Raw genomic sequence first — 23,403 nt, 5'->3', positions numbered from 1 at the left:
CAAAGATTCCTCTGATTACATAATTTTCAGAATGACACTCTGGACCATCACCCTACTACTAATCTGGGTCAAAGGTAATACCTGTGAGAGCCCCCGTCCTTAGAGATTACTGTCTAAAGTTACAGTCTTTAAGTCTGATGTTGATCTGGATATAAAAGGTAACGATCTTCTACTGGGAGGATTCAGAGAAAGGTTCAAGGAAACACATCCTTCATGAGGAAACAGAACCCCCTTGCCTTAGATAGCTCATCTTATTTGGTGTTAGTGACCCAGCAGTGAAATTTTATGGTATATTGAGTCATTGGGGAAAATGGAACCCTCAGATGTCCCCAAAATGAATTTACGCAATCTGAAATCCCTCCAGACCAGGGTTGGGATACCGTTGGACCTAGACTGGAGTAGCCCACAGCTCAAGTATACCAGTGGTGGTACAGCCCACCGCCACAGAGTCCTCATCAGTCTGTTGCCCTCATGTGCCCCTTCGTAACATGCTGCTAAATCCCATAACCATATTTCTTACTGCAGGCATTGGGGTTTTACTGAGCAATGCTCAAAATATTTTCAAGTGTTACAAATAACTGTAGATATCCTGCATTTTACAGATTATCTGCGTTTAAAAAAAAAGGATGATTTTATTTCACATAATCAGTATCTGTTCTTTAGACAGAAAGAATAATAGAGTTAATAATAATACTAATTTATTAGCTTGGTGTTCTTATTCTTTTGGTAACACTGAGATTTGTCTTTCTGATTCCTTTCTGTAAAGGACAATTCTGAACCACCGTCGAGTCTCCTGAATGGATCTACCTATTACACAGGAGTACCTTGAGCAAAATTACTCCCACAGGTACTCGAACCAGTTACGTCCCTTACAATTAGGAATTCACACTGCTTTTAAGTCAAAACCTTGTAAATTTGGTTAATACTGGTTTTCATTTAGCAACTATTTATTGAGTATCTGCCGTGTGGCAGGCATTGGGCTGGCAGCTGGGGCTGCAGTGTGAAAAAGGCAGATGGCGTCCTTTAATTACAGTCTGATGATTATCATGGGCCTGATTAACCCTGACTCAACTGATAGAATCTAATTCCTGAGGCTGTTAGACTGTAGGGTATATCGTGCGTTGAACAGTCACTCAGTGAAGTCTTATCTGAAACAGCCAGGCAGTTCTGCCCTTAATTATAACCCTTGGGTCTGAGAAAAGAGAAGGGAAGGAGAGAGGGAGGGAGAGAGGAAAAACAGAAGAATTATCAGTTGAGGCACTAACGCCACTCAAAGCCCTGGAAAAGCGGCTGGGGCTGCAGGCAGAAACAACACCAATGCTCACAAAGTCACAGTTACTACCCATTTCTCTCAAATTCCCCCTAAGCCAAAATTATCCCTCAGGGGGAAAGAAGAAGACAGACTATATGAAAATTTCTCTAAAATGGATTTACAGAGCCAGTTTTTAGAAGCATGTCTAGCAAATTCTTCATTTTTTTTAAAAAGATTTTATTTTTTTCCTTTTTTCTCCCCAAAGCCCCCCAGTACATAGTTGTATATTCTTCATTGTGGGTCCTTCTAGTTGTGGCATGTGGGACACTGCCTCAGCGTGGTTTGATGAGCACCTAGGATTTGAACCAATGAAACACTGGGCCGCCTGCAGTGGAGCGTGCGAGCTTAACCACTCGGCCATGGGGCCAGCTCCATAAATTCTTCATTTTAAAAGTCTTTTACAATTATTTTATTACCCATATATGGTAATACATTTTGATAGAAAAGAAATTAAACTATACCAGCCAGAACCCAGGAAGAAAGGGTTACAACTTAGCTTTGTGTTAAATACCTTTTGGTGTCTCACTCAGTAATGACACAGATTAAAGCAGAAGGGCTAGTTCTAAAGCTTTATAGTCTTTTCAGCTGTACGTGTTAAAAATATTGTTGAACTATGTAAAGCCATTCAGTTCAAATTTGAGCCTCAGAGCTGAGCTTTAGGTTGGTCCAGTTTAAAGCTGTGATATGGACAGAGGATATTTCTACCTACATTCACAGAGCAGAATGTCTTACCTCATACCATAGCAGGGAAAGATGAAGAAAAAAGTTTGTACCAATTCACGCCATGGATGTCCTATGAGTCTGTAAGGACTGGCTCACAAGCTCAGAACCTTGGCCAAGGAGAATGCCCGAGACATGCACACAGGTGACTCATTAGTGGCAGGATTCAGCAGTCTGCATCTAGCTTCTCATTTTGCCAACTTCAAGGGGGTGATGATCTTGCACAGAATCAAAGATCACTGAAAGGAACATGTCATTCAATCCCCTTTCTGCTCAAGGTCACCTTCAAAGTGATCTGAGAAATAATATACCAGCAGAGGCGATTTCTGGTTCTTGGATTATACAATAATCCATAAGATTTTTAAAAAATAAAATGTCTCTTCGAAGCACTACTGCTACCATTAAAATGAATATCCATAATATCTGCCCTCTTCTGAAAGAGAGTTCTCAGGTGAGGTGTAGGGTGGACGTGCTTCACTCTGAGCTGGCACATTCAGAGAGGGCTCAGAAAAAGCTAGTCTGGGCGGACTGTGGGAGGAAGTTCCCAGCAAGTGGTTTTAGCTGTGAAGCACATCTCCGAGGTGTAGAGGGGTGAGGAGAAGGAGAGGAATGCTGGTGGTCAGCAACTACAGGTGAGGTGATGCCCTGGACCAGCAGGAAGGGTCAACAGCAGGGGGATGAGACTGTCAGGGAAGGAGCGGGAGAAGGGAGCAGGGGGATAGAGGGTCTCTCTCCTGCCCTCCAACACAATCTTACTCATCCTCCTACTTGTGGTAGGCATTACCAGCACCGGCTTCTCTGCTTCTTCTAAGCAAATGGAGGATTATACTTCCCTGCCCCCTTGAAGTTAAGTGTGGTCATGTAACCTCCTTTGGTTAACGAATTGGAGCGGAAGTGATGTGTATCACCTCCTGATAGAAGCATTTAATGGCTGGGCTTGACCTTCCATCCTGGGCTTCTTCTGCTTTGCCTATGTGAATGTAACTATTGATATGGAAGTGCTATAAAATCAAAGCAATAGGGGCTGCCCTGTGGCCGAGTGGTTAAATTTACACGCTCTGCTTCAGTGGCCCAGGGTTTCGCTGGTTGGGATCCTAGGCCCGGACCTAACACTGCTCATCAGGCCATGCTGAGGCGGCATACCACACAGCACAACCAGAGGCACTCACAACTAGAATATACAACTATGTACTGGGGGGCTTTGGAGAGAAGAAAAAAAAAAAGGGAAGAATGAACAAAAACTATTAAAAAAAAATCAAAGCAATAAACTATGTGTGAATGAGGAGAAAAACAAAAGCAAACAAAGCCAAAACAAAACCAAACTCTTGTTACATTTAAGCCACTGAGATTTCTGAGTTGTTAGCAATCCTAACACCAGACTCCTTTCCCTCTTTCTTAGAGTCCGCCTCTCCCTCACTCCTCTTGCCTCCTCCCCTTATTATCTATCTCTTCCTTCCTCTCCTCTCCACTTTATTCTATCATTCCATTGCTTTCCTACCGGGAATAATAAATAACAATGTTTTATGTTCCTATTCTTAAACTAAAACACAGATAAATTTGGTTTTGGGGGAAAAAATGAGTAAATTTTTTGAATTAAACATTTCATTTTTCTCTTTTTAAAAAAAAGCCCTGAGGTAAATTAAAAATCAGCTTTAGCTTGTGTAAAAAATATATGCTTTGAAAACCTAATTCGTTACATAAGCATATGGTGTTACCATTGTGCATAGGCCCTCAATTGATTTTCTTGTGCAGGTTTGAGGCTATCAGGAAAAATAAAAATAAACATAAACCTTCCCTAAACACCATGCAACAGGCATGCAGCTCAGAAAAACCAGAGCTCCCTCTGGAGTGGGCTCTGAACAGGAAATCACTTACAGCATAATCAGTCACTTAGTTTTCAACAGTAACTTTGTTACAAAGGCTACTGGAGCTGGAGCACCCAGAAGCCTGTTCAAGACTAAGGGACATCCAAAGTTACCAAAAGAACTACTCATTTTCATGCACAATCATTCATGACACAGTATATAGACCTGAGGTCACCCCCACCACCCTGAAAATTGTTTCAAGCAATTGAAGTCACTTTAGACACATAGCAGCAGAGAATGCAAGAGCAGGAAAATGCAATTGTAGCCTGGCTAATCATGCATATTTAAATAAACACAACAGATGTGTACTTTGAAAAAAAATTTAAGCTCTGGTTTCAAATAAGAACATGCTCTACTAGATAAACATGACATGGACTTTTAGGCCATTTTAAAACACCATGGAGAGCACTGCTGAGGGTTTTACACATAACCAATTCTGCAGAGATGAACTTGTGCAGGGAAGAGAGGAGAAAGTATATAACAGTTATATGAGGAAAAGAAGGACATGCAAAAGGAGCCAGAGTCGGGTGGAGAATTCTGAAGTTCACTTACTGCCTGCTTTTGCTCTTCCTCCTAGAGGTGTCGAAGATGAAAAAAAGGCAGAGGGAAAAAGGAGAGAGATTAATGCCCATCACCACAAACATTTGGAAGAAACGATAGAAGAATTGGGCAAACCAGGCCAGGCCCATGGGTTCAGAGATCAAAGGCCCTGATCACCATCAGAACATCATCCTCTGGACAGGGCAAAGGGTAGGCCTCTGCCCCACGCAATTCATTAAGTGCTAACTTCTAGAGTTGCAAGAAAAGAAGCTTAGAAACCAGCTGGGCCAACTTCCTCATTTATAGATGAAAAAGGCCTAGAGAGCCTGCTTGCCTAAGGTCACATAACTATTTAGGGTAAACTGAAAGCAGCAGCTCAACCATGACTCAAAAGCCCAATAATCATTGTATTTCACCATTCACAACATTCACACGTGTTTATATGCATTTCTCTAAGCCAGTGGTTCTCAAAGTGTGGAACACAGACCAGCAGCAGCAGCAGCATCACGTGGAAACTGTTGAGGCACAAATTTTGGGTCCCACCCCAGACGAACTGAAACAAAACTCTTGGGTGGGGTGCAGTATGAGCCTTTCAGCTGATTCTGACGCCTGCTGGTTGGAGAACCAGTGCTCTAAGAACTTCCCAACAATCAGCAATTCCACCTGACCACAGATTCTCTTGTTTAGTCCCCTCCCCTTCACTGCTTTTGGGCTGCTTTGCGTTTTTTTCCAAGGATCCACTGGCATCCCCATTCCTCCAATAAACTGGAAACTGCTTCAGGGCCCCTGAGAGGCCTTTCAAAAACGAGTTCTCGACCTCAGGTTTTCATTAATTCAATACAGCTTCATTTAGTACTTCTTATGCATAAAGCACTAGAAACACGAAGACAAGATATGGTCTCTGTCTTTCAGAGCCTTACAGTGATGGTGTGCAGTCAGCTATCAGAACGCACCACCAGGCACTGCAGAAAGCAGCACGATGAAGATGAGATAAACACTTCCGAGTTTCTCTCTCTTTGGCCCTTTGCTCCGCAGCTACTCTGTTTTAATGAGTCTCTTCACTTCCTCTTTCTGTGCCTTATGAATAACCGTGGTCATGGAGCCTCCGCTTTTTGCCCCAAGTAGGCAAATCTAAAAGCTGTTGCAAAGGTTCTATTTAAATTGGACCCATCCGCACAGGCAGTCTTTACTGAACATGTGTGTAGGAAGTCTTAGGAATGGATGAGTACTTCTCAGTCTGCAGATCTGGGTGCAACGGTGAGAATGATTTCAGAAAAGCTAGGAAATTACAAAAGGGAGAAGGGAAGTAAAAATTTGGAGAAAGTAATTTTATTCCTGCAAGGGAGAGACATGGACTAGAAAGTACATGGGCACCAAGAAATCTCTTGAGGAGACTCCATCTCAGTGTAGGAAGATATTCTTCATAATCAAAGCCAGCTGCTAGATGCCTGACCAAACCTAAATGCACAGGAGCCCAGGCAAAGAGGGCCCTGAGCATCAGCTGAGTTACCCTGAAGAAGTCAGTGCCTTTTCACTTTTGTATCTGCATGCATAGCTCCGGGTGGAAGGGTTAGAGTTTTGCAGGTGGGAAGCGATCACCCTTCCTAGCCAGGCTTCCCTGTGGGGCCTAACACTTTTCCTCCATTCACTAAGCAGGCAAACAGCCATGGAAGAGTTATTAAACAATTTAAAAATGTGTTTTTATCGCTAGCCCTAAGTGTTGAAATGGAAATTGAAATGGTAGGGGAGGGATGGGGCAATCCCGACAGGCTGAAATTGCATCTGAGGTCAAAAGACCAGGATGTAATTTCTTAGAACTGTTTCTAAGACACCTTCCTACTTCACTGTTCTCTTCAGGTTTGGTATTGGTTCAACAGAATAGGGAAATCTCAGAAAACGATGTTTCACGTTTGCACATTTGGTGACTCTGCTATAGTTTGTCCAAAGACATGAAATCATGATAAAGTGCGGTAGACACACGTGTCAGGGTAGGTGGGGAAGGTGGACAGGGCAGCGTTTTCAGGACTTGGAGACCTCCGATACGCAGGGAATGGGAGAGTGTGGACTCTGGCTAAGTGTTACTCAGGATGGTGCTGTATAATTTAAACTCACGAAAGTTATTCAGATCAAGCCTTAAAGGCTCTGTCAACACAGTAAATGGGTCAGATATAAGATCTTTAGAATCTTTCTGTTATTGATTAGTCAGCTGGGATCAGTACACATCAACTGACGACAAAGCATAGAAGCCAGCTTGATTTAAAGGCGGTAATAATACCTTACTCATAAAGTGCAAATTTAGAACTGCTTATGTTAACTGAAAACATGGCAGACTCTTCCACATGGGGGATGTCTGGCTAGGTGGCCAAAGCAAGGCCACAGCCACTGTAGTCATCGCCATAAAAATTTACATTCAAAAGCTCATTTGCAAATAAGGCTGAAATTCAAAACTGCAGAATTCATCTGGCAAATGTGTTTCAAAAACGATATTGGAAAAATGGAAAATGAGGCAGAAAAATATTGGGAACATGATTTAGAAACTGAAACACCAACACATAACCATTTTCAGATTAAAAAAGTTTGAGGCAGAGGTTATCCACATGTTCATTAATCAGGAAAAAAAATGTAAGAAAAAGATGCATGCTAAAACACGGATGCCTGAGTATCAGTCAATTACATCATTAAAAAAACCCCCAAAATTTGGGCTGGCCCCGTGGCCGAGTGGTTATGGTTGTGCGTGCTCCGCTTCAGCAGCCCAGGTTTGCAGGTTTGGATCCCAGGCGCAGACCTACTCCATTTATCAGCCACGCTGTGGAGGCATCCCACATACAAAATAGAGGAAGACTGGCACTGATGTTAGCTCAGGGCTAATCTTCCTCAAGCAGAAAAAAAAAAGATGAAGATTGGCAACAGATGTTAGCTCAGGGTGACTCTTCCTCATTAAAAAAACCCAAAACCAACCAAACAAACAAAAACCCAACAATTAGAAGGTCCCTGATACTCCTTGGTGACAGAGACTGAATCTTATTCACCATTATACACCAAATACTTAAACATGACACTCAGGAACTCAATACTTCTTTGTTAAATAAGGACATGATTTTTACCCTGCTTTGTGTCTAAAAAAAAGGATTTAAGATTTTTGTTGAATGAATTAATAAACAACGGTGACACTTCCTATATATGCTTCTTTAAATTACCATTTTCAGATAAATACACAAAGTATATGATATTTCACTGAAGCAAAATGAAAGAACTCCCCATGAAAACGGAAATTTACTGTGTGGTGTATTTTAATTTGTGAGTATCCCAGACCATGTGGCTTGATTATCCACTTGACTAACTGCTTACAGCTGTTTTATGAGAGAATTAAACGTTAGCAGACCGAACATCAAGGAAAGCAGGGGACACTCCTTTGAAATTAAAATTAGGATTCTTATGGGCACTTTTATTATGGGTTGGTGAAGATATTTTTTTAATAGTAGGAAAACATCTTTGAAATTTTAATAGAAGTCAATAATTCCTATGTATGATCTTTCAGGAGTGCATATAATACACAAATTAAGATTATGCTGAATCCTCTAAGGTGGATACTAAAAGCATGAGATTTCAACTGTGAATTCGAATCACTGGATAAAAAGACAACATTCCTGGTTTGTGTTCACAAATTCTTCCAGTCTGAAGGGCCTCAGGGTGTCAGGTGGGTGAATGACAAGGCATTTAAGAACCTGGCAGGGGATCCTGCAAAATGGGGAGGCAGGGTTCTGCTTATTTACTAAAATTGTAACTGTAAGACAACAGCTGGAAATACAAAGAAACTCCAGGTTTGGGATTAGAGTTCCAGCCATCAGCTCATTCTGCTTAGCTGTTGAATACAAGTGTCAGAGGTAAACGACAAGGCCCTGGTAATTCACGTGGGGCTCTGAGGCAGGAACTCGAAGGAACACGGAGGGCAAGCTAGCTGACGGGAAAGCCCACCGTGGTACTTAGGGGAAATGCACTCTGACTTCCCTTGAGTTTGCATAAACCTTTTGCCTTTTTCAAAAATCACCCTGGGGTACCTTCCCATCTACGTTTGAGTAATGTTTTGAGAGCATCTTTCTTAAAGGGAGGTTTGACACAGGCAAGCGGTGGGTGGATCCTCTACTATCTCCTGTCCTACAGGTAAACTAACCCCACCATGGCAGGACTTTTAAAGCCCCACGTGGCTCCAGATGTTACACAGGCCAAATGTGTTTAAGGACATCTCTGCTGTCTTGAGTGGGTGAATGGGTTGCTTAGCAGGATACCTGAAAACTATTAGAGGGATCTGGGCCAGGTTTTATGCATAAGGTTTTCTTTAAACAAGATCCATTTAGACATAAGATATTTCTCACAAGAAATCCTGTTAACAGGGTTAATGCAGAAACATATCCATGCAAAAAACCCAAATATCCAGGGCCAAGCTGGAAAAACTCAGCTCAAGGTTAAAGAAGTGATTGTCTTGAGCAAGTCAAAAGTCAGTTTAAAACACAAACACCACATTTACCCAAGTTGCTAATCCCACTAGCTTTGTTATTAAGGGACCGGTTTAGAATGCAGAAGTTGAAGAAAAGTCTCAACGTTGCTATTTTCTTGGACTCCACTCCTAGCCGAGATCCTTGTCCCTTTGGGCCTGGATGATTTCATGAGTCTCCTAAAATCTTTTAGTTTCTCCTCTTTTTAACCTATTCTGCCTATTTCCCTAAACTATTGTTTTCAAAACCTTCAATGTCTCCCCTTTACCACAGGATTAAATCCAGCCCCTCAGCCTGGCTCTTATTTCCACTCTGGCTGAGAACTCTGTGTCATACTACAAAGTACGGTGGTTTCGCATCATCGACAAAAATGTCCCAGGAATTAACAGCACGGACAAAGGTGCTCTGCTATTGCTGCTCCACAGCTGGCTAAATAGTGTGCAATGCCAGTAAAATTGTCCAGGTGAGGACATTTAAACACCAAGCATGCCTTTCTCTGCTCTGGAGTGTAGGGGCTGTAATATATTTTTCAACAAAAATAGATGAATTATTCCTGATTTATTCAAGCCCTAATATACAAAACCTAGAGCTAATAATGCTATTTTATTCCTCCTAATAGAGTTATTGATTAGGTTGGTTTGCCTCTGTAATACTTATTAAAATAAGACACTTAATATTTGTTAAATATTTAGGGAGAATATCTGAAAACTTGCCTTAAAAGAAACTTTAAATAGTTGAGAAATATTCATATATACATAGCTAATATCCTATTTCTAAACATTTTTATTTATTCATAAAAGCGACTATTCAAGGACATTACTCTAGTTCTAGTTATTAGTTTTTTTATAATCAGGCTTTACACTAATTTAGATGGCTTTTGTACCAAATTAGGCTAACTTTATGGAGGTTTACCTGAAAACCCGGTCTAGGTAGCACTATTTAAGCCTTTAGTCATATCCTGTTCCAACATCACAGGGGAGGCAGAAGCTGAACTGGTGGTGGAATACAAACGAGAACAGCTGGGTGGTGGGAGGAGGAGACCCGAGAGTTGGCCAGGGCTCTTACCTTCAGCAGCTTCATCAGCCCTTCCAGCTGGACCATCAGCTCCCGCCTGCTCTCCTGCAGTGCCGACATTCTCTGCTCCAGTTCATCTTTCCTTTGCCTATCCGACAGGAAAAGCCCATCAAAAATGAAACTTTGAAGATAAAGGGACCCTCAAAGAAGGGTCTAAAGCCAGGTGAAATGGGTCTTAGGTCTCATTCTGCTAATTACCAGTGTAAGAGATGCTGAGCAAGTCATTTAAGCTCCAATACCCTATGTATAAAGTGGTCCTAATATCTCTTTTGCCCAACTTTCTTTATGTTCTGAGAATAGCATGCAAAAATGCTTTGGAAAGTATACATGGCCACAGAGAGAAAAAGTATTATTAATACCATTAAAGTGATTTTAAAAATTCTTCTTCAGGAAGTTCAATACTTCACTTAGAAAAATACATAAAACCAGTCCAAATTTAAGTTAATAGTGGAGAAAATACACAAAAACTGCTCAGGGAAAATAGGGTTCAGTAGCCAGTGCTTCTAGCACCAGACATGAGGTTCAAGAAGTGTGACAGACGTCACGATGACTCTGTGTCTGAGAGAATTCACTTTTCCCCGAGGACGGATTTCACATCAACTCTAGCTCAGTATGTCCAAAACCAAACTTAAGACTTTCCTCCCCAAAGGATTCTCTTTTCCAATTTCTCTATCTCTGCCACTTTTTCCTCCATATGTCATAGCTGAAAAACTTAGCCCTTTCTGATACTTCCCTGTTTATATCCTATATTCAATCAGTCACCCAATTCAGATGATTCTCTCTTGGAAAGTTGTGTCTTTCTATTCCCACATCTCTCCCTTTATCCAAGTGCTCCTTACCTCACACATGCAATTGTCTCCTAGCTTGATTAATACTGATTTCATCTGTTATGGTGAGGAAAAAGCACTGGAATATAAATCAAGAAACTTGAGGCCCACCATTTACTCACTATGCAACCTCGGACAAGTCACTTAACCTGAGCCTCAATTTTCTTTTCTTTAAAATGGGACTGATAGCAAATAACAACAGCAATATTTTGAGGATCAAATAAGATAATGGATACGGAAGTGTTCTGTGAACTTTACAATGATGCTCAAAGGATCATTGTAAAGTGTTCATTTTGTCATCCTATGTAATAACGTCAACAACAGAATTTCTAGAATCACTGACTCTTGCCCTGCATGGTCTAGACCTCTGCTGTCCAGTATGGCAGCCACTGGCCACACGTGACTACTGAGCACTTGAAACGAAGCTAGTCTGAATTGAGATGTGGTGTAAGTGTAACATACACACTGGATATCAAAAACCTAGTGTGAAAGAATGAAAGTTAAATATCTCATTAATAATTTTTTAATGTTGAAACGATAATATTTTGGATACATCAGGTTAAGTAAAAGACAGCATTAAAATCAATGACACCTATTTCCTTTTGGTTTTTCAATGTGGTTGTTAGAAAACTTTTAATTACATACGGGGCTCACATTATATTTCTATCGGACAGCGCTGCTCCAGATCCCACCTACATTCCTGTCCTTAGTACCTCACCTCTTATTCCCTTTCATGTCTGGACCTCCAGCCAATGGTTTACTTTTCCCTAAACAGACCCCATCATTTTATGATTCATAGTTATTCTCCCCTCTCTTCCAAATGTTATTCACTCTAATGTCCATTCCAAATGTCATTCTTTCTAGGAAGCTGCTCCTGATTACTTCAGCAGGCATCAGGTCCTGCTTAATTAATCACTATAGCAACTGGTGCTTCTTGGGGCACTTAATTTATTTTACCTTACACTGCTGTCATTCCTACCACGATGCAAAATCCTTCAGTTCAGGGGATGAATCTTACTCATCTTCGCAAGTACTGAATGATAAAGAGAATATCACACATCCAGTATGTACTCAATTTATATCTAGTGAACGTAATAAAATCATCATCTGAAACCCTCCAAGGATTTCCAATGACCTATCACTTAAGGCTCTCCAGAATCTAGACTCAATTATCTAACTAATGTTATCTCCTTTATCACTGGTACGCTAAAGACTGACTCAATGGGTGACTGAAAACAAATCCTTAGCTCTAAGACTCCTTCCCATCTCTCAAATGTGTTCTACTTATTTAAGGGATCATGCTGAACCCTAGTTCCACTTCTAATCTGAAACGTTGTCCCACACTCCATCCAAATCAGACCTACTCGTCATGGTCTAGCTCAACTTACACCACCTCCATGGGTCTAACTGCTTCTAGCCTACATATATATTTTCTTCATATATTCATACATATATTTTCTTCCCTGAACTCCCAAGACTGGATGCAGTACTCTTTCTCTGTGCTGTGCACGACCAAATAATTGTAATGGTGGAGATGCATGAACTACAGCTAGCTATATGCAACAACAAGGAAGGATCTTAAGGAGTAATATTGAGGGGGGAAAAGTTCCAGGAGACAGAATATAATAACATTTCTATAAAGCGCAAAAAACAAAAGCAAAACTAAACACTTTATTATGTGGGAATACGCATATATTAAGTAATACTGTTTAAAAAGCAAAGGAATGACAAACCAAATTCTGGATGAGGTCAGCTCTGTGGGGAAGGTGGAGACAAGGAGATGGGACAAGGGGGCACTTCTCCAGATGGTTCTAGCAACACGTGAGTCCTCAAGTAGAATGTGGGTTCATGGGTGCTCATTTTATCATTATGCTTCATATCTAACACATTTGTCATATATATTATCGTAACAAATATACCATTAAAATTAATAATAAAGGGGGAAAAGACAACCCCACTGGTCAGGATTCATAATCACTAATCCTAAGGATGAAATTCTCTATCTTGTTTTATTATTCTAGCTGAGTATTGACAGTTCCTGGATTCACATATATTGATCAAAACCAGAAGGGTGTCAGATACCTACAAATAAATGTTGCCCTTTATGTGTTTTTTGATAAACAAAAGTTCTTAATATTAATATAGACGAATTTACCAACTTCTTTTACAGTTAGTAATTCTGAGAGAATTATTTTCTATTCCAAAATCCTAAGGAAATTCTCCTACATTTCCTTCCAGAAGTTTTAAAGTTTGTCTCTATGTTTAATCCATCTGGTAGTGTTTTTTATATATCATGCGAGGTAGAGAGGCACTATTTTTGCCCATATGCATAACCATTTGATCCAGCACACTTATTAAATAGTCCTTATTTTTTCAGTGATGTAGCAGCTGCTTTTGAGATTAAATATTTTCTGATTTCTCAGGATTTAGACCTTCCTCAGACTTAAATTCCTGCTTTTACTGCCTTATGTGACATCCCCAGATCCAGCCCTTTGCCTACTAACTCTATGATATTTTTCAGATCCCTCCAGCTTAACTAAGCACTTAGCATTCCCAGTTCCAGCAACAGTTACACTCAAGTGTGACAGTTTTTTGCTCTTCCAGATACAAAATAGTCACTTGTGCCTGAGCTGTGGTGGAGAAAGAAAACAGTTGTATCTTATGCTGATAGCTCAGAGTTATACTCGTCTGAGACAGCACCATTTGTCTTCCCCTCCTTCCTAGTGTAACACCAACTGTGCTAATGTCCCAAATATGCAACAGTGGGCTGCACAGCAACCCAAATCTCAGCCCAACTAAATTTAGAAACTAAAATGAATTTTTAGGAGAATGGGAATCTCTATATCTCTAACAATTTTCTTCTGCACAGTTTAAATTCTTTATGACTTATTTATTGATATTATAAATCTACACAGGATCACCATTACAGAAAAACAATTATCTCCATTCTCTAGGAAAAGAAATCATAGTTGAGAAGTTAAATGATCTAAGCCAAAAGAAGAACTAAAAAAGGATATTCAGCTATGCAGAATCCCAGATGACAGCATGTTAAAAATCAACTGTGGAATGTCAGATGTTACAACCTAAACAGAAAGAACTCACTATTTGGAAATCTGGAGGTCTGGGGAGAATCAAGTCACTGACTCTTTCTAAGATTTATAGGAAAAAAGAGTCTAATAACTTTGATCACATCACTCTCGTGTTACACCCTTCTGGAAGAGTTCTCCTTGCCTCCAAAACAGCATCAGCGTGGGAACTGAGGCTGCTCTCTACCCTCACTCTGATCCCATGTCCTTGGTCTCTCGATCCTTCAGACAGTTTAGATTTATGTTGAAGTGGGAAGGCACCACACCTGGTGCAAGGGATTCCCACGTGCTTTCATGTCGAGGAGGACACGCACAAGAAGCACCCTTTTTCTTCAACAGAGTCCTGCTCTGACTATGAAGCACCAGGAGAGTATTCTCATAGGTCAGAGAGAAGATTATTCCTCCCAAGAGCCTCTCAAGTCAGACTAATTAGCAAGATAAGAAGACTGCGTGTAGCACAATGGTCTTCTTAAAGCAATCACAAAAGTATAAACACTACTCCGCTTGTCATGGAGCTGGAGACTGGTGTTTACCTAGTTCTGTAATGAAGGCAGCACTTCTCAGACTGATTAATAAAGGAACCCAAACATCTGAAGCAGCAATGGAACGACTGGAAGGCTTTAGCTGTTGGTTCTCACATGACTAGTTATACCGATAAACAGATTCTATCCCACTAGTTTGGTTTCCTGAGACATAAATGTCTACTGCAGCAGATTACAATGTGGGGACAGTGGTGCAGTCTCCCTACTCACCTCAGCAGCCGCAGCTCTGCCAGCAACGTGGGGTTCTGCTGGGCCTTCTCAGGGGTGGGCTGGGAAGCCTGCTCATGCTCCAGACGGAGACGCTGAATCTCCTGCAGGATCTCTCTAGAGAGGATGGGTGAAAGGAAGATGGCCACACAGTGCTTCAGAGCTCGCTGTGTTTTTCCTGTTAAGTTTGCACTCTAGTAGTGCCGTCTCTATCAATCCTGTTCTGATTGTTCCAAATGACCAGGATATGAAATGGACTCCTTCTTAATACGGCTGCACTTGACATTTCCTCAATGAAACAATCCTTTGTGGTAGAAAAGTCATAAAAATACTCAAGAACTTGGAAAATCTCCACAAAATTAAAACAACAACTAGAATACTCTGTTCCTCTCTGGGGAAAGGAAAAGAGAACTCCATGCAACCTCCTAATGCAGGTCCTACGCTAACTGCCCCCAAGTCTTCCTCTGTCTCCCTTCTTCCCCTTGACCCCCCCGCCCCGAGTGACGATGGCTGCCATTTCTTCTACCTATGTCTGTTACATTATGTCCAATCTCTTTGTCCTGGTTTCTAGAGTTCAGTGTATGATGGTGTGTTGTCTGGTCTCCATGCCTTTAAATGGCTTTTTAGTGAGAGACTGAACAGTCACATGCAGCATAATGGGACAGAACAAGGTGACTAGATAGAGCAAAAGGCTCCTGGGAGTAGAGTGGAGAAAGGAATCTTGAGAGGGGAACTGGTGGGTGGGAGAAAGAATCTACCTGAGAGCACATGAGCAGGGTTTTGCACTACCAAAAGGAACAGCATGCAGAGATATATAAATTAGTGTCCGGGGCATTTACTGGATTTGGTCTGGCCTATATTCACTGAGGTGGGATCTTCCTTTGTGGTCAAAAGCCCGCTAGTCTGCAAGGAACATGAGAATCAGATACTCACGTGATAATCTTGGACTTTAGAAACTGGCTCGATCTCTGTATTCTTACCTGTTTTTGTTTTCCAGTTCTGCAATAAGCTGTCTTTGTTGTTTGTTGGCATCAAAGTTAAAGCTCAAGTCAGTGGGAGGTCGGGTCTACAGTGAGGAGAAAGAAAGTTTTTTTTCCTGATTAAAATACATCCAGAGTCCTAGACTGACTGTTTACTTTTTTAAAACAGATTTTTGAGGTATAATTTACATACCATAAAATCCACCCACTTTAAGCATACAATTCAATGAATCTTAGTAAATTTAAACAGTTGTGCAACCAATCACCACAGTCCAGTTTTAGAACATTTTCCATCACCACAAAAAATTCCCTTATGCCAGTTTATAGTCAACGGCCACTCCCATCCCCAACCACAGTACAGGCAACCACTGATCTACTTTCTGTCTATAGTTTGTCTTTTCTAGAAACTTCATAAAAATGGAATCATGCAACATGTAGTCTTTGTGTGATGTTTCCGAGGCTCATCCATGTTGCTCCATGAATCAGGAGTTCCTTCCTTTTCATTGCTGAATAGTATTCCATTGTTTGCAGCTTTTGGCTATTACAAATGATGCTGCTATGAACTTTCACTTACAAGGCTTTGTGTTGATATGTGTTTTCACTTCTTTTGGGTAAGTACCTAGGAATGGAATTCCTGAGTTACATGGTAACTCTCAATTTGACATCTGGAGGAAGTGTCAAACCATTTTCCAAAGTGGCTGTACCATTTTACAATCCCACCAACAACGAATGAAGGTTCCAATTTCTCCACATCTTCATCAACACTTGTCATTTTCTTTTTGGTTTTAATCATTCTAGTGAGCACGAAGTAGTTAATTGTGGGTTTTAAAAAAAATTGAGATATAATGTATACCATAAAATCCAGGCTTTTAAAATGTACAGTTCAGTGATTTCTACTACATTTAAGAGGTTGTGAGACCATCACCAGTATCCAAATCCAGAGCAATTTCATCACCCCAAAAAGAAAACCCACACTCATTAGCAGTCACTTCCCATGCCCCTCCCTGACTCTGAAAACTGCTACAACTGCTAATCTACTTTCTGTCTCTATGGATTTGCCTACTCTGGATATTTCATATAAATAGAATCATACAATATGTGGTCTTTTACGTCTGGAGTCTTCCACTTAGCAAAATGTTTTCAGGGTTCATCCATGTTGTAGCTTGTATCAATACTTCGTTACTTTTTATAGCTGAATAATATTCCATTATATGGATACACAACATTTTGTTTATCCACTCAACAGTTGATGGACATTTGGGTTGTACCCATTTTTTGGCTATTTTGAATAATGCTGCTATGAATATTTGTGGACAAGTTTTTTTGCAGAGATGTTTTCATTTCTCATGGGTATATACCTAGAGGTCAAATTGCTGGGTCATACAGTAACTGCCTTCCTGTTTTCCTAAGTGGCTGCACTATTTTACATTCCTACCAGCAATGAATGAGGATTCCATTTTTTCCATATCCTTGTCAACACTTGTTATTGTCCAACTTTTTGATCATAGTCATCCTAGTGGGTGTGAAGTGGTATCTCACTATGGATTCAACTTGCATATCCCCAATGGCTAATATGTTTCACATGCTTATTGGCTATTTGTACACCTTCTCTGGCGAAATCACTTGTGGTTTTGATTTGCATATCCACTGATGTTTCTGACCCTTGTTACCTCCTTTAAGAATATGGAAGCCAATCAACACCAACTAGGAAAATGGATGAATAGGTGACGTTTCCCTTTTTTTGACTAACCAGAACGGAAGCTCTCAATGAAAGCTCTGCCGTGGCTGTGCTTCATTCTGCACATTCTTGGTTCAGCCTAAAACATGACCTATGATGAAGGACAAATCTTGTTTCCTGTCTAGAGGTTGAAGATGCAACAAGCAATTCTTTTCATATGGCATTTCCTAAACAAACAGGGGCAAAACTGCATAGAAAATCTGGGTGGGAGGCTTTTTACCAAATTACCAAATATTTTTCTTTCTTAAAAGGAAAAAAAGGGCGAGTTTTCTTCTTCCAGAGAAGAGCGGACCAGCAGCTAATTAAGCAAATTTTCTATATTCGATTCAGAGTCTTGTGAGAGTTTGAGTTGAGCCTCAGAGAAATGGCTTGCCTGAGACTGAACCTGCTATGAATAATACATTTCCAATTCCTGAAAACTGGAGTTAAAACTAATGGCTCCTTATTTCAGTGGGACCAGGGAAAATTATCGCTGAGAAAATGAGCCCTGAAAGGAATCTGCTTCATATGATAGCAAACAAAAATCCTATAGCATTTCACTAGGAATTTCTAAACAATCTTTTCAGTTCTGAGTGTCTGACTGAAATGCTGAGGCATCTTTCAAACAGGAGGTTAATACAGGAATCAAGAGTATTAACAGCAATTTCTAATGAGGCAAGATTCTTTGGCACCGAGAAGCACTGTTACTCAAATGCAAGGAAGGGAGGGTGGAGGAAAATTCAAATCCTGAGGCAGCAGTTCTCCCTGAAGCACCCGCACCCTCGCTGCTCTCCCTGGACGTCACAACAGGGAGAGCCCCCAGTCTAAGTGTAAATGATGGCTCATTTCACCCAATCCAACTTTAATCATAGTTAAGTGCATATTAACAGAGAAACTTAGGGTTTTATTTATTTACTGTCTTAAATACCACAATTCTCCTTAAAAAAAAAAAAAGAAAGCCAAGTATTCCCTCCTAAAATGCCTTCAGGACACTGAAGGGAAGAAGACAGACAGGGAATTATTAGTTCACAAAGACCTAGAATATTTTGGCCAGAAGAGACCTAAAGATGATTTCTTTCAAAAATTAAACAGTTCATTCATTCATTTATTCGACAAACATTCCCTGAGCACCTACTGTGTGCTAGGTTTTGTTCTAGGAACTAGGGATGCATTAGTGAATAAGACAGAGCCCCTACCCTCATGTAGTTCATATTATGCTGGTAGAGAAAGATAAGAACCCCCCCCCAAAAAATATATACACACACACACACACAAAAAAAACAGTAGTGATAAATGCGATGAAGAAGTAAAGGGTAATGAAACCGAGTGAGCTGAGACAGAAGACTTTTTACACGAGGTGGTTATGAAAGGGCTTTCAGAGACTCAGTGAAGTGAGGAAGCAAACCAGGTGAAGGCCTGAGGGACAAGTGTGCTGGGCAGAAGGGCAGAGGCCGAGGCCTGTGGTGCTCCAGCTTGGTTTGTTCAGGTCAGCGTTGATGGAGTGCAGTAGCTATGGTAAGAGCGGTACCCATAAGCTGGGAGATGAGGCTAGGGCCCAGATAACATGGGGCCTTTCAGCCACGGAGAAGAGTTTCCATTTCATTCTGAATGTGGTGTGAAGCCACTGCAGGGTTTTGACCAGGGAAATACAGAATCAATTCCAAATAATGTAGGTAAATACCCCACCCTCGAGGAAGTGTAGCCTAACTTCTCATTCCTTTAGTGTGGCCCGTCCACAGTGACATCTTCAAAAGAAGACAGTGTGGAAAGGGAGGAAAAACTAACTTTATGTTGGAGAAACCAGACAAACACTCCTTTAGCCAGGTGATCAAGGTCAGCATCAACAGTGACAAATGATGTTGAGACTAAGTACCCTTGATACGATGTGAAAAAAACAGCACTTACCTCTTCTTTCTCAAAACCCATAACCCCAGTCTAATCATGAGAAAAACATAAGACGAATCTCAACTAAGGGACATTCTACCATTTTTGACTAGGACTCTTCAAAATTGTCAAGGTCATCAAAAATAAGGAAAGTCAGAGAAACTGTCACAGTGAAGAGGAGCCTAAGGAGACATGACAACTAAATGTACTGTGGTGTCCTGGATGGAATCCTGGAACAGAAAAAGGACATTAGGTAAAAACTAATGACATCTGAATAAAGTATGGGCTTTAGTAAATGTATCAATTATTGGCTCATTAATTGCAACAAACATGCCATACTAATGTAAGGTGTTAATAACAGGGGAAACTGAGTATGCGTTATATGGAAATTCCCTGTACTAGCTTCACAATTTTTCTGTAAATCTAAAACTGTTTTATAATAAAAAGTGTATTAAAAACAAACAAACAACACTGCTTTGGCTACTGGAGTCGAGAATTTACTGTAGTGGAATAAGAACGGAAGTAGGTAGACCAGGTAGGAATCCTAGGTTTTGCTACTTATTTGCCACATAAACCCTGAGTTATTTTATTTTACTATACTTTAATTTTCTTGTCTGCAAAATGGGAAATTTACGGAGAGAGGTGTGAAGAGGATCACTTTCTATTACCTTAGCATTCTCTTAGGTTTACTTAATCTCACAGAGCTCCATCATCTTTAATGAGATGGAGATGCATCTGAAAAGTACAGGATAAAAAAACAAAACCTCTTTGAGTAAAACTGGGCAAATGTTATAAAACCAAGGAAAGCTGACACAGTCAGCAAACTGTAATCTGGTAGTGTGCATTTCTGGAGCCTCCTAAAGGGAGACTGGAGGCTTCTCATCTGTTTGAACTTGGCAGGATGAGTTCCAAAGAGACGAGCCTGACACCACCTAGACTTGCTCTGTATCCTGGGGGCAGTCCTCCCATCCCCACAACCTCACCTCGACAAACCGGAGGGCTGTGGATTATTAACCTCTCTCTCTCAAAAACCCATGTTTTTAGGGTAGTGGCCCCCAAGCTACCTGTAAATCAGAAGGCTGGAAGTTTTCTTTTTCCTTTTTAAATAAAAATCAATGGATCCTAAATCTGAAGATTCTGATTCAGTAGGTCTGAGGCAAAGCCAAGGATCTATACATTTTTTAAATGCTTCACACATGATCATAATATGTAGCCACGTTTGACAACTATAATTTTACAGGGGTTCTGAGTCATTAAATGTGTGCAAAACACCACATGGACTCTGTAGATCTTTTTTTTTCTTTTAATCCAAGGAAGATTAGCCCTGAGCTAACATCTGCCAATCCTCCTCTTTTTGCTGAGGAAGACTGGCTCTGAGCTAACATCCATGCCCATCTTCCTCTACTTCATATGTGGAACGCCTAACACAGCATGGCTTGCCACTCGGTGCCATGTCCACACCTGGGATCCGAACTGGTGAACCCTGGGCCGCCAAAGTGGAACGCGCGCACTTAACCGCTGCGCCACCGGGCCAGCCCTGACACTGTTGATCTTTAATTCTAAGAAGCCACGAGGATATTTCTGGAATGGTGTGTGCCTGGGGCAGCTGACTCAATGACGAGGCTGTGAAGGTCAGGACTGGACTACCTGAAAAAAACCTTCTCAAAAAGTATCAGTATTAGGTAGGACGACAATTCGGCGGTTTCCCCTTCATTTCACCTTTCTTCCAAGTTTTGCATCAGGAGTTTTAAATTTTTTCATAAGGAAAAGAAAAACTTTAAACATAAACAAACAAAAAATCAGCTGATTATATCGAATGCTGGTGATGTTTGTGATCAAATTATAAGAATTTGCTGTTATCACTATGATTTACCACACACTGTAATTTTTTAAAAAATAAAAAAGGAATTTAGGCACTTCAGGAACACAGATTAGCTCTCCTGGCTCATCTAAACAACCTAGAATTTCTTAATTCAAGGGTCAGACTGAAGAGGTTTCAGTGGCCCTGTTTGCCCCCCAGGGAGATGGGATGGTTCTGACGCTGAAGCACCCTACAGGGTGTAATGCTGGCTGCTAATATGATTTCAGGGTCTTTCTTTGTGGAAGAAGGTTTTTGAAAAAAAAAAAAAAAGTCAATACAAAGCCTATCTGGCAGGCTATAAATAAATTCTTTCAAGCACTACACCCACTTTATGCAAAGCACTTGTATCAGCGAGAGATCAGCGGATTAGAAATCTTCTGTTTAACAGAAATCTAGTCAAGAAGAATCCTTCCTGAGAGGCCCAATATTTACAAGATAACCACACTTTGGAAAATAAACGGAAGATGAAAGGGATCAGTATTTAGTCTCAAAACCATTCTAACAGTTATCGTTTTCACATGAATTAGAGAATTGGCATCAGAGACTATCAGATGTACACAGACTTATCTTGTTTGCAGTAAAGGAGCACTGTGATCTCCTTTTAGGGTCAAAGGGCTCTGGAGCTGTTACTTACAATATTTTTGAAGTACTATGTAAAGGCAACAAGACCATATAACGGTATTAAATATACCTAATTTTAAAAACTCAACCACAATGCTGTCCATCTCAACAAATCCAACTGATTTTATTTATAAATTTTAATTTCTAATTAACTCAAACAGCTGTGACTGATTGAGGCCACATGTAAGGTTTAACTAATTAAATGGAACTTTTCTGCCTTTTTCTCCGATTCTTTCCCCCCATCATATCCCATTTTATTAACCTTTAGAGTTGTGATGTTAGAGTTAGATGTATGACTTAATTCTTAAGGAAGATTCTCTAGGAAAAGATTTTGAAGTCTGAACAAACCCATAGGAACAAATTATTATTTTTGGGGGTGGGGGGAGATAGTCCCTGAGCTAACATCTGTGCCAACCTTCCTCTATTTTGTATCTGGTATGCCACTACAGCATGGCTTGATGACTGGTGTGTAGGTCCTCACCCAGGATCCAAACCCTTGAATCCCAGGCTGCTGAAGCAGAGTGCGCAAACTTAACCACTATACCACCCAGCTGGCCCTGGAAAAAATTATTTTTGGGAGAAACAAAAGCAAGAGTCTTCATTGGCAGCTTTCATAACTCCATTTCCCTATGAGGAAATAAAGATAAATTGGTACGCATTTCTAAAATTAAAATACTATGTTTGTCGAATATGGTCCTGAGAGATCTGGGCTGTCTGTCCAGCCTAATTGCACTCCTGACCTGAGCTGTAACCACACAAGCCATCTTTCAGGTCCGAAACTTCCAACCATAGGGCCTTTACATATGTTGAAACCCCCCTGCTGGACACACATTCCATTTTCTTTGCCTGGTTAATGCTTACAAAGTCTGTTGTTTGGCTTCAGACCATTCCTTTTACTTTTGACAGTTTAGCTAGTTATTTTCAGTACATTAAAGATACTCAATTTTCTTTTTTCATAAAGAAAATTCTTAAAGTTTCATTACAAACATTGGCAGCACCAGATATAATCAGATGTTTTGTTTATTTATTTATTTTTTAAGGAAAATTAGCCTTGAGCTAACATCCATGCCCATCTTCCTCTACTTTATATGTGGGACGCCTGCCACAGCATGGCTTGACAAGTGGTGCCATGTCCGCACCCAGGATCTGAACCAACGAATCCTAGGCCACGGAAGCAGAACATACAAACTTAACCACTGCGACATTGGGCCAGCCCCTTACGTATTTTTAAATAAAGTTTTGTTGTTTGTTTCTGAGAAAATTGTTCTATTCTTGTTGAGAAATCTATCAATTCTTTATAGGTAATATATCTTCTCTGGTTGCTTTTCAAGGATCTTGTCTTTGTATTCTGCAGTTTCACTATGATATATCTAGATGTGGAATTATTTTTACTTATTCAGTTTGGGACTGATTGCGGTTTCAATCTGAGGATTCATGTCGTGAATCAATTTTGGAAAGTTTTCAGCCATTAATTCTTCAAATATTTTCTCACCCTAATAGAAAAAAGAAAATAATTCTATTGGTTGGTTCTCTCTCTTTCACATCTGAAAACTTTGTTTCAAATTTTCTATCTTTCTGTGTTGTGTTTTGGGAAATTTTCTTTTCTTTTTTTTTTAGATTGGCACCTGTGCTAACATCTGTTGCCAATCTTTTTTTTTCTTCTTCTTCTCCTCA

The 23,403-nt window shown here is 40.4% G+C and overlaps 1 protein-coding gene across 50 annotated transcripts in view; it reads right to left on the bottom strand.

Annotated features, from left to right (window-relative positions):
• The window catches only part of DTNB (dystrobrevin beta), a 237,966-nt gene that overhangs the window by 28,825 nt on the left and 185,738 nt on the right, over positions 1-23,403 (bottom strand). For 31 of the 50 annotated variants that reach the window (XM_070235815.1, XM_070235820.1, XM_070235828.1 and 28 more), the window contains 3 exons: positions 15,647-15,732; positions 14,670-14,783; positions 9,996-10,092 (listed from right to left, as the gene is read on the bottom strand). In XM_070235815.1, coding sequence (XP_070091916.1) covers positions 9,996-10,092; positions 14,670-14,783; positions 15,647-15,732 — 297 coding nt within the window. Of the gene's footprint in view, positions 1-4,449; positions 4,471-9,995; positions 10,093-14,669; positions 14,784-15,646; positions 15,733-23,403 lie in introns of all 50 variants that reach the window. The other 19 variants (XM_070235811.1, XM_014731260.3, XM_070235825.1 and 16 more) reach the window with 1 other exon arrangement.

Source organism: Equus caballus, chromosome 15, assembly GCF_041296265.1.
Source record: "Equus caballus isolate H_3958 breed thoroughbred chromosome 15, TB-T2T, whole genome shotgun sequence".
NCBI lineage: Eukaryota > Metazoa > Chordata > Mammalia > Perissodactyla > Equidae > Equus > Equus caballus.
This window is presented reverse-complemented; position numbering and strand designations above follow the sequence as displayed.